The following is a 12,094-nucleotide window of genomic DNA, read 5'->3' as shown; positions in this document are numbered from 1 at the left end:
ATGGGTTTAATATGTTGTATATTCTTAAGAAACTTTGAAGTAAGCGAATTACCATTTAAAGGCGTTAAATTCGATAAATGTCTAATGCGCCATCCATGTAAGGAAGAAATTCGTCCGTGAAAACCACGAATTAGCGATTAGAAAATGTGAGATCACAAATCACTCGCACAAGTGCGTACAATCTGGAGATCGTTTCCTTAGAGACAGCCAATTTGTAATTTTGAAGCCTGAATTCGGCCTTAAAACATGAAGATACTGATTCAAAAAGCTTTTAATCGATTTGGGCCAAAGAAATCCCTCATGTTATCTACCTAGTTCCATTGCATTCTCTTACTGCATTCAATTGCATAGCAGCCATTCCACACCTTCTGGTGTGGAATGACAGCTAGTTTCATAACTGAACCATTTTTCTCTGAAGAGAAGTCGACAGCTGGACCACTGTGATTGCAGCTTGCTTAGGGTCAAAGTTAAAATGTTTTGTGATACACGAACTGCAGTAACGTGGCATTTTAGACACTAAGATTTTAATGCAGGGCTGGGCCCCACCTTACGTGTCGCACAGTTACTTAAGCAACATTTCACGAATGAACGTCTTATAGGCCGACACTTCCCACCAGACCTCAACCTCTGTGATTTTTGGTGGAACTATGGGGTTATCTCAAAAGCACTGTTTATGGTGATAATCTAAACAATTTGGCAGGAATGAAAAATGTGATACACCGACATGTCTGTAACATTCCTCCTGATATGCTAAGAGCTGCTGTTGATAATGCAGTAACAGGAATTAACTTCCTTTTGGAAAAAGCTGGATGCTGCATTGAACATGCTTTGTAACATGTTTCGGAAGCGATTAAACACAATTTAAACCAATGTTTTCATGTCTTATTTCATTTAACAATATTGCACACGGCGCCATTTTCCCCCTGATGGCGAGTTTTTAACTCCCCCCCCCCGCGCGCGCGCGGAAAAGAAATTTCCATAAACTCCTTTATACGATTCCAAGTTTGGTAACATTTGGTTCGGTAGTTTTCCTTTTATAACTATTTCAAAGTGGAACTTTAATTATAACCACCATGTAAATTAAACTTTAAAAGTTTGACAGTTTGGTTCAAGTCCCAGCTTTAAAAAAAAATATATATATATATATATATAAATTGAAAAAGAAAATGTAAAGCTAACAAGTAATTAGACGTAAGTCTGGTCAAGTAATTAGACGTAAGTTGGTCTCAAAAACTTTTGCACATAATGCTGCAAAAAGAAATGAAATAATAGTAGTAGGAAGAAACATTGCAGCAATCTTGCTAAAAAGTTACCAGGAGCTGTAGCTCCACGAAATATTTTAATGCAGTATTACAAAAATAAAAACTAAGAAGTAATTTGTCTGGAAAAACTGGAAAACTGTAAACACAGCCAAAATTAATGCTGGAAGACTTGCTAATGCACGAAAAAATTAATCTGACCATTGTAATATGTGAAAAGTTAACTCACATGAAAAGTAGATCGATGGAAAAAAAAATAATATATAAGGAAAGTACAAAAAAAAAAAAAAAAAAAAAAAAAAAAACATAGATTAAAAAATGCCAATACATAAAAGGTAAAAATTAAAAATAAAAATGAAGACACAAATTGCAACAATACAATAATTAAATAGCGAAAAATGGTAAATTAACCCACTCGTACTCTTAATTGGCTTTTCAAGGGAAAAAAACTGATTGTCGAACTAGGTCAAATACCATTACGCGTTTCACCGAAACAGACCATTGAAGCTCTTTTTAATGCGATAAAATTTTTATGAAAGAACATTAGTATTCCCGAATATATATATATATATATATATATATATATATATATATTTTTTTTGTGGAATAAATCCTTTTTTGGAGCTTCACTGCTCTGTTCCTTTTTCCCGACGCATCCGCTGAAATACAAAGGTATCAAAAGCTATTGCGACTCCGCGCAATGTAAAATTAAAATCAAAATCAAAATAGAATAAAATAAATAGCGGTCTGCTATTAGTCAAATATTACAACAACGTACGGGCTGGTCCTTTAAACCTTAAAGAAGATGGAACTTTTATAAAGAGAATGGTGCTGTAAACAAATAAAAATGTAATTAAATTTTACATTAGATAATCTGAATCAGCCATCCACTTTGTGCCTTCCCGTGGGCTTTAAGCTTAAAATTTCATTATCCAAAACAAATTATCTAAAAATTGGTAAGGCTAATGCCAACTTTTTTTAATGTATTTTTAATTATTTTATGAGGAATTTGGTTATTTTTCAAAATCGTGACGAAGTATTTCTTCTTGTAAGTGTTCTGTAGTATTACATATTCTTTTTATTCTAAGTAGCTGTGAAAAAATTGCATTAATGATGATTCTTTTGGAAATATTAGAATTCCAATGGTTAACTTTAGTATAGAAAAAGTGAATTATCTCCTCTTGTCGTAGACTTTAATAAAATTGTAATCAATAATATTTAGGTCAAGATATACTACATTATTTTGCACCGTATTTGTTTTATTTAGTTTTAACCTAGTTGGGTAGATATTAGCTGCTTCTATTTTGTTATGGTTGTTAAAGGCTATGATATCATCAATGTAACGATATACGTGTTGGTAAAATTTATGTTCTTTGTTTAGTGAACGGACAAAGGTCAATTCTCTTGTGAAAAGGGTGGTGTTGGTGTACTTAATTATGGCAAAGCACACTAGGGCTATCTGCCTATAGGGAGGGATGCCTTCGTGGAGGACTTTCTAAGGGAAACTGGCACGTATACATGTTACACATGGGGAAAACCACGAAAACACCCATGCAGCCAGCCCGTTCGCGGGATTCGAACCTCGGACCGAACTACCAGTGTTCAGTGACTTTACCGCTCGGCCGCTGGTGGGCCGCCTCTTGTGAAAAGAATAATTCGCAGACAGTGCTCGAAAAATTTCCGCCCATTGGGAGTCCTTGAATTTGTTTGAAGATGCTATTGTTAAAGAAAATAAAATTATTGAAAAGCACGCTCGTAAGATAAAGTTGCCATTTTTCGTTATCAATTATTGTCGAAATCTGTGGAATTATATCTGGTAGAGCAAGTAAGCTGGTATAAATTTCTTCAAGTGGTAAGGTAGTAAAAAGGTTTTCAAAATCGTAGCATTGTATATGGTCTATTTGAATTGAATTAATTGTCTTAGTTACGAGTTCGTTACTTGAAATCATCCAGTTGCAATGCAGATCTTGAAAATCATAGTTATTAATCAAGTCACGTATTAAACGTATTTTTTGCAAAAAAATAATCTATTTCTTTAAGATACCTTTTGGTACTATTGGCAATGAATCTGAATTTAATAGGTGACTTATGAAATTTTGGAAGGGCATAGAGATTAGCAAATCTGTTATTATAGTTCCGTGGATGTATCTTAAGTCTTTTATGTAGTGCATTAAATTTATTGATAAGAATTTTGGTGTTGGTGGTAATTTTTTGGTAAGTGCCATTACTATTTAGTTCTTTGTGCAGAAGGTCGAAGTAAAACTTTTTTCAAAAAACACTAAAATTGTTGCTAGCTTGTCAATTTTAGTAATGATAAAATTATCTTGCAGTTTTTTGATTAGATCAAAGAGTTGTTTCTTATTGTGTAGAGAGTTGAAAGAAAGTGTCTTGAAGAGTAAATGTCGAAATTCTTTAATCAGTGCAGCTTTCCATTCAAGAAAAGTAGTAGTAGGTAAATTGGATTTATTACTAACTAAGATGATAAATTTATCAAGATCTTGATTGAATTGTTTGAGGCAAAAATGTTTATTGATACTAGAAGTAGGACGAAATTTGGTGCCAAGTTGTAAAAGTTCCATCTTCTTTAAGGTTTAAAGGACCAGCCCGTACGTTGTTGTAATATTTGACTAATAGCAGACCGCTATTTATTTTATTCTATTTTGATTTTGATTTTAATTTTACATTGCTCGGAGTCGCAATAGCTTTTGACACCCTAATGTGTATTTCAGCGGACGCGTCGGGAAAAGGAACAGAGCAGTGAAGCTCCAAAAAAGGATTTATTCCAAAAAATATATATATTCGGGAATACTAATGTTCTTTTATAAAAATTTTTTCGCAATAAACAAGAGCTTCAATGGTCTGTTTCGGCGAAACACGTAATGCTATTTAACTTAGTTCGACAATCAGTTTTTCCCCTTGAAAAACCAATTGAGAGTACGAGTGGGTTAATTTACCATTTTCCGCTATTTAATTATTGTATATTGTATTGTTGCAATTTGTGTCTTCATTTTTATTTTTTCGTGCATTAGCAAGTCTTCCAGCATTAATTTTGGCAGTTTTTTCGTGTGTTTTACAGTTTTTTTCCAGTTTTTCCAGACAAATTACTTCTTAGTTTTTATTTTTGTAATACTGCGTTAAAATATTTCGTGGAGCTACAGCTCCTGGTAACTTTTTAGCAAGATTGCTGCAATGTTTCTACCTACTACTATTATATATACAAATTTTTATATTAATACTCTTAGAAAGAATGTTTTAAGAAGCTAATTTTTCCCTCGCATTTTAGATTGTATAAAAAAAACATGATCTTTAATATGATTTAGATTGTTTGAGCCGATATAAGAATCGGGTCACTCGGTGGTGCAGTGCTGGACTGTTTTATTTCTTTCTTAAACAATGCTGGACTGTTTTATTCCTTTCTCATTTATCAAAAAAATCTTTTAATTAAAATATTTATCCTTTTTGACTTTGCTCTATACTTTGTTTATAGTTAAAATGTCTAGAAAATGAAAAGCTGTCTTCAGCTGAAACGCAGTTGATGCAATTGATATTTTAAAAAAATTGACAAGAATGCAAAATTTATGGAAGTCCGGTAATCGAAAAATCTTAATTTTCTTGTGTGAGCACTGAAAATAACTGTAGAAGGAAAGAAGAAAATTAGGGAGAAAAGTAAGCAAAAATTTGAAGGGAAATTTGGCTGTCAGACATACCAAGATGTTTAAAAAAGTTGGACGCTTTTGAATATACTTTCACGATACCTTAAAGAATTTTGGTGTTAAAAGAGAAAACATTTGGACGTGTACACTTGCAAATACCTTCAATTCAGCTTGTGTTAACAGAAAAGACAAAAATGATATCATTGCAGATTAAAGAGCGACTGGATTTAGACTATATGGTTCGGTTTTAGACTGGTAGTACGGTCTGAGGTTCGAATACCGCGAACGGGCTGGCAGCATAGGCGTTCTGGTGGTTTTCCTCATGTGAAACGTGCATACGAACCAGTTTCCCTTAGAAAGTCTTCCCGAAGGCCTCCCTCCCCTTAGGCAGCTTTGCCCTTGCTTTGTCATAATTAAATAAACCAAAACCTCTTGATGAAACCAGCCTTTCCTTTCATCTCATACCTTCAAAATGCTAACCTATAGATTGATAAAGGCTCTGACTTAAATACTGATGAAATGAATTGAATTGGATTATTAACTTATGGCAAAGCAGGGCTATCTGCCTAAAAGCAAGGATGCCTTCGTGAAGAACTTTCTAAGGAAAACCAGCTGGCATACACGTTACACATGAGAAAATCCACGAAAACGCCCATGCAACCAGCCCGTTTATCGGGATTCGAACCCCGACGTGAACTACCAGTGTTCAGCGACTTTACCGCTGAGGCAGTTTGTGGGCCTTTATGAAATGAAAGGCGATAACTTTATTTAAAATTATTGTCAGAACTACCAAGAATTTTCGAAAAGTTGGATGCTTTTTAATATACTTGCAGAATGCCTGAAGAAAAAAAGTAAGAATAAAGCAGAATGCCTGAAGAAAAACTGTTTAAAGCAATGTATGCAAGTCATCCTAAGTTAAAATGTCAGTTATACTTTTCTCTTATTTGTATACCTTTTCTGAACGGAACATTGAAAGGCATGTTAAGTGTGCTTTACTATATTTTCTCTTTTACGAGGGCAATCCCAAAAAAAAGGTCTCCTATATTTTTAGATATACAAAGAACCGTTTATTTTCTATAATTGCTACATCACTTTAAAGATTGATGAATGCTTTATTTTTCAACATAATCGCCATTTCGGTCGATATATTTTTGTAGACGCTGTGGCAGTTTTACAATGCCCATGTCATACCAGCTTGCCGCCATGCCCTTCAGGAAGCGTTGGACCTCATCTTTCATCTCATCATTGGAGCAGAACAGTCATCCAGACAAATGTCAACCCGCTACCATTTGTGGTCTTCTGTCAGCATATGTGGCACCCATCTTGCACACGCCTTCTGATATTGCAACTTTTCCGTTAAAATCCTGTGGATGGTGCTTCTGGAAACCTCAGGAACCAAAATGCAGAGAGCATCCAGAGTGATCCTCCGATCTTTACGCATGAGTTCCTCAACTTTCGTGATTGTCTCGTCGGTAATTGACGGCCTCCCGCTCCTTTCTTTGTCATGAATTTGAGTATGACCGCCTGTAAACTCTACACCACTTGCGAATGTTTTGACATCCATGCACGACTTCGCACTTGGCGGTAACGTTTATCGGGAACTTAATTTCGAATGGCTGCCAAGCCAAGACTGAGCATCCTAGCGAAGCGCCTGCGTGCTTATGTGGTAACAGAGAAGGCACCACTCACAACAGTGTTGCCAACAACCGTATTAAAACTTTCTCTACGTCCCCAAAAAATAGGAGACCTTTTTTGGGATTGCCCTCATAATATATGCAGTTTTCAAATACTCGTAGTCTGGGTTACAAAGTATTCTTCCGAAAGAAACGCAATTCAAATAAATAAAATCAAATTCTGGAAAACCTATATTAATAAATATATTTATAATGCTCGATTCGAATGAATACATAGAAAATTTTAAAATAACTATCTGAAGAGACAATGCAACACTAACAAATAAATTAAATAAAGTCTAAAATTTTAAATATTACCTAAAATATTAACTATGACTAAAAATATAGTATAAAGAAAAGTATTTGAAAAAAATAAATAAACGATGCACCTTTGATTTAAACTACGCAGTTCAAATGAGTAAATAGAAATTTTTAAAACAGTTACTCGAAAGAAACTATGCAACGTAAAAAAGTAAAACGAAATTCGAAAAGAAAAAAATTGCTTAAAATTAATAACAATTATAATTAAAAATATAATATACAGAACATTATTTGAAAGAAGGAAGGATTGAGTCTTTTTCTCCTATTTCAAAGAAGGAACGATTGAGTCTTTTTTTTCCTCTCACGCACTATGTAAAAATGGAAATGAAAATAGGTTGCCACATATTAAGAAGTTCGCCAAGTGAACTAATTTTGGCGCAAACTGAATAAAAAGCACCAACATAAATTGTTGAATTTCTCCGTAAATTTTCACACCACATTTTACAAAATTTAATATTTAGGCATAATTTGGGTCATAGAATTGAAATATGTAAAAAATTGGTATGTTATTTCAGGAAAAGTCCGATTTTGTGTCAAAACACTTATGTTAGAATAGTGCTATATATAAATCTAATATATATCCTAAGTAGCGCCTTCGAGACATGAAGAACGCAATTTGAATTTCATGAATCGGCCCAGTAGAACGGGAGATATCGAACTGGGCCATTTTATTTTTGAGCAGTGTACCTGTATAACTTCACATTTTAAGGCCTGTATCAATTCTAACAAACCTCATTGACTTGATGTGTACACCTGATTTCAGAAAACCTCAAAACCAGCACCGCAGTAAGATTGGTGGATCACAGTGACCATTAAATTGCAAAGTTATGGACATGACTCCATCTTGAAACATACACGATGCTCTCCTTTGCAAGCGTTTTAAATGTGCATCATTCCAATACCAATTACTGTTTTTCAGTATGCTGATCAATTTGTGCAGGAAAAAAATGGGTGTCACCATTAAAAAATTTAGAAAGTTTTTCATTGTAATCATAAATGTGAGAGCCCTACTGTTTTGAATTGTCACAATCTCTAGTGCATACTTTCAAATAACATATCAGAAATTTCCTTTCAAATGGTTGAGCAGATAGGCCATTAGAGGTTCACATATCCAGGAAGTTTTTTTTTTTTTTTTTTTTTTTTTTTTATGACAAGGCTATGTAACAAACTTTATAGACATGAGATTCAAGCTTTAAATGAAAAATTACAAAAGGATGCTACGATTCTATCCATATTAGAATAGCACAAAACACTGTTACATTACTGCTCTCTTTAGCTTTACCCCCTTTCTTTGTTCTAAACAAAGGCTATACAAGGCAGGTGTAACACCTAGTTCATAAAGAACCAATGCACACTATTAATACATCTTAGGCCACTGTACAGTGTCTCTTACCATTCTGTCGAAGAATCTGAATGGGTTCTTGAATTCCATTCAAATTCTTTGATTCATCTCTCACATGGAGTTTTATTCAAGGCTGATATTATAATGGAAATTTTGAAATTATTGCTATTCAGGAAAAAAAGGTTTTCTTACGATCTTAAGGCTATACAGATGGTTCACCTCTTAGGGAATGGAAATTTTTTATCCTGATCAATTTGTTTAGCTCCTGTATTTAAAATGCTGTCAAAGTTATGTCTTCTTAATTACAGTTTTGCATTCCTATAATCTTTTTTACAAGATTCTGGATTTTTTATAAAGGCTATTACATCTTTACACTGAAACATATTTTCCAAGATGGTGAAACTCCATATGTTCTTTCAGCTTGACTCACTCTATAATGAGAAAAACTTTTCAGTCAAAAATTCATCGGTATGGTAAGCAATAACTATACTGCATTCTGTACTGAAAGTATGTAAATATTATTTGAAAAATATAGAGTAAATGCTGACAAAAAACTATCTGCTGGGAAAAATCTATAGTTGGTCACATGTAGAAGAAACTGAGACTCTATTTCCACTCACAAGAAGAAATTTGAATATGAAGAAAATGTATAAAGGGGCATGCATAAGGATAGTAAAGAAGCGTTACTGAAATTTTCAACCATTCATAAAGTCACAACATTATCTGGACAAATGTTACCTACAAATGAGTAACTGAATGGACAGATCTAAACCATCACCTAAATTCTAAACAATTTACTGTGTACCTATGGTGAAATTAAAAGCTAACAGAAAAGAAATCTAGTAACTGTAATACTAAAATGTAATTTACCAACAATATAATTTTTTAAAAATTAGGATAATTATTCACTTCTTTTAGGAAATGTGATAATGTTAATCCCTTTGTGTGTGTGCAAGTGTGATTCATTAATAAATATTTACACTACTATGTGAGATTACTCTTTTTTTACCCTTTATCAGAATTAAGTATAAAGAACCAAACTTTTCATCCCATTACAGAGAAAGTTTCAACTGTATAAATAAGAATTATTTAATTAAAAAATGTCTTTATTAAAACTGCACAAATTTAAATTGGAAATACTGAATGCAAAAATTAAAAAACACAAAAGGTTTTAAAACTCACATTTCTACCTAACAATTTCAGAAGGGCTTGAACAACTCCACTGCTGTAAAGCTCATAAGCAGACACAGCTCTTTCGTCATGCAAGAGAGCAGCTAAATCATTTAAAGCTGAGAGAAGAATAATTTTCCAATCATTCACCTAAAAAATAACATTCTCAGTACAATACAAAAATGATATTTTCATTTATAAAATAAAATGACTAGAGATCATGCATATAAAATACTGCTCTTATCTCATATTTTGAAAGGATAATAAAAAGCTTAATTATTTTTATAAATTAAAACTCAATAATAAAGATTTTTGTCTAATATAATAAGAATTTGCATAAGTACTTTAAAAAAATAAAGAAAGTCCCTTACATTAGATACTTCCTGACTTACAGATAGCTGCTTCTGGCAAGCTCTTTCAATCTGACTGACAATATTACACAGCTTTGCAACCATTCCCCTAGGATGGGCTTGAGCAGATTTAAAGTAGACTTCATAGAGTTCTCTAGCTTGAGTTTTCACCTGTAATTCCATAAAATGTAACAATAAGAATTTAACCAAAAAAAAAAAGTATTTGCCAAATATGAAAGTTTCCTTAGTTATTCCTTTTAAATTTTTGTTGCTGTTATGAATGCAATTATGAAAAATTACAAATTTAAAAAAGAATTATCCAATTATGAAAAAATCAAAGAAATACAATTGATACAAACAAACATGTACATTACTCAAAAATCCAAGATCTAGAAAATAAGGTTTTCCAAAAATTTCTAAAGTTAAAATACTTAACATGTATAAGAATTTATACAAGTATTTTCCACTGACTTAAGCTTCTTCACGCCCCAGCAGTTTCTAAAAAACAGAGTCTACTTTTTATATTAAAAAATACTGTTATGAAAATTTTATAAGGAACTGTTGTTTTACATTTAACTTTTTATTCAACAGTTTTTGAGCATGCCTTAAGCATCCCTCTCCCTTGACACTATAGTACATCATTACACATTTTTCTTTAGATATCAGTAAGATTTTATCCACAAAATATGATTCCACATACTTTTCCATTAGTTTCATATAATTAGATATAAACATTAACTTACAATTAGCATAATGCTTCAAAAACTTATTTTAAATACTTTCGTTATTGAAGCAAATTTATATATGATGAATAATGATGCTAATATGTTGACACAATACAAAAATCTATAAAATTTTTACCATCATCTTAAAGAAGATTTATTCTTAAGCATACCTGCAAAAAATTCAAACTTTCCTTTTTATTCAAACTTTTCTAGGATACACGTGAATTTACATACTGGCACGTTTCGAAATGTGGTTTACGCAGTTTGTTAAAAAATAACTAAAACAATAAACAACGACTTTTCCCACTCAGTTACAATGAAAATAAGGTAAGTAAAATAGGTGGCTATAAATTAAGAGATTCACCAAGTGAAAAAAATTTGATTCTCGGCGCAAAGTGAAAAAAATGCACCAAGGTAATTTTTTTAATTTCTCTGAAAATTTCATACCAAATTTCACAAAATTTTAACTTTAGGCATAATTTGAGTCTAAGAATCAAAATATGGAAAAAAATTGCCTCGTCACTTCAAAAAAGGCAGATTTTTGTGTCAAAATACCTATATTAGAACAATGCTATATATAAATCTAATACATATCCTAAGCCGCACTTTCGAGATGTGAAAAATGCAAGTTGAATTTTGTCAATCGGCCCTGTAGAACACGAGATATGAAACTGTCCTTTTTTCTGCGTAGTATAACATTTTGGAAATTGACGCATAATTTTTAATAAGAGTACTAAACAAAAAACAGTAATTCACATAAAAAATATAGTCATAAAAAGTAAATTTAATTCAGGAAAAATCTAGAATGATTAAATCGAAAATAAAAACTACATTTGTGATGTAGTTTTTATTTTCATCATTATTCATAAATTTCATCATTTTTTGCATCTCAATATTTTTTAATACAAAACTTAATATCTTAAAATTTAATTATCAAAAAGGATTATTAAATATCAAAAAGGATTTATGCACCAACGTTCAGATTTTAAATAATATGTTAATCAGTTCGTACATGTCATTTAATATGAGGGTTGGAACTTAGTGGCAACTACTTATTTACAAGGAAAACAAAAGTGATTCATGTCACCATGTTTTACAGCCCTTCAATATAGTCGCCAGCATTGTGTACAACATGTTTCCAACGATGTGGAAGTCGCAGAATACCTGTAGCAGCACCTGTTTTGTTGATGATTTGAATGGACCGGTCTAATGCTGCAAGAATCTCAGGAACAGTTTGGAAGCCAGTGCCACGAAGTGGTTCCTTCATCTTAGGAATAAAGTCACAGTCACAAGGGCTTAGTTCTGGGGAGTATGGTTCATGGTAAAGCACTTCCCAGCCTCATTGCTTGAACAAATCAGTCACAGCTCACGCTGCACACAGCCGAGCATTGTCATGCAAAATGAGAGAAGCGTTCTGCAGAAAGTGTCGCTGTTTTTTTTTCTCAAAGCTGGTCGGAGATTGTGCTCCAAAAATGAGCAGTAATACTGCACAGTGACGGTCTGCTGTGGCGGAACGGTATGCATTAGGATGAAACCATCACAGTCGTACACAAGAATCACCATAACTTTCACATTGCTGGGGTTCTGACGAAATTTCGAAC

At 32.8% G+C, this 12,094-nt stretch overlaps 1 protein-coding gene across 5 annotated transcripts in view; it reads right to left on the bottom strand.

Moving 5' to 3' along the window:
- Nucleotides 1-12,094, bottom strand: part of Ufd4 (ubiquitin fusion-degradation 4-like) — a 405,607-nt gene that overhangs the window by 204,211 nt on the left and 189,302 nt on the right. For 3 of the 5 annotated variants that reach the window (XM_085808305.1, XM_085808308.1, XM_085808306.1), the window contains exons 15-16: nucleotides 9,790-9,939; nucleotides 9,431-9,568 (exon numbers count right to left, since the gene is read on the bottom strand). In XM_085808305.1, the coding sequence (XP_085664431.1) occupies nucleotides 9,431-9,568; nucleotides 9,790-9,939 (288 nt within the window). The remainder of the gene's footprint in view (nucleotides 1-9,430; nucleotides 9,569-9,789; nucleotides 9,940-12,094) is intronic. The other 2 variants (XM_085808307.1, XM_085808309.1) reach the window with 1 other exon arrangement.

The sequence above is a fragment of the Stegodyphus dumicola genome, chromosome X1, assembly GCF_044657685.1.
Source record: "Stegodyphus dumicola isolate Sdum_Otavi_A_Nest chromosome X1, ASM4465768v1".
Classification (NCBI taxonomy): Eukaryota; Metazoa; Arthropoda; class Arachnida; order Araneae; family Eresidae; genus Stegodyphus; species Stegodyphus dumicola.
This window is presented reverse-complemented; position numbering and strand designations above follow the sequence as displayed.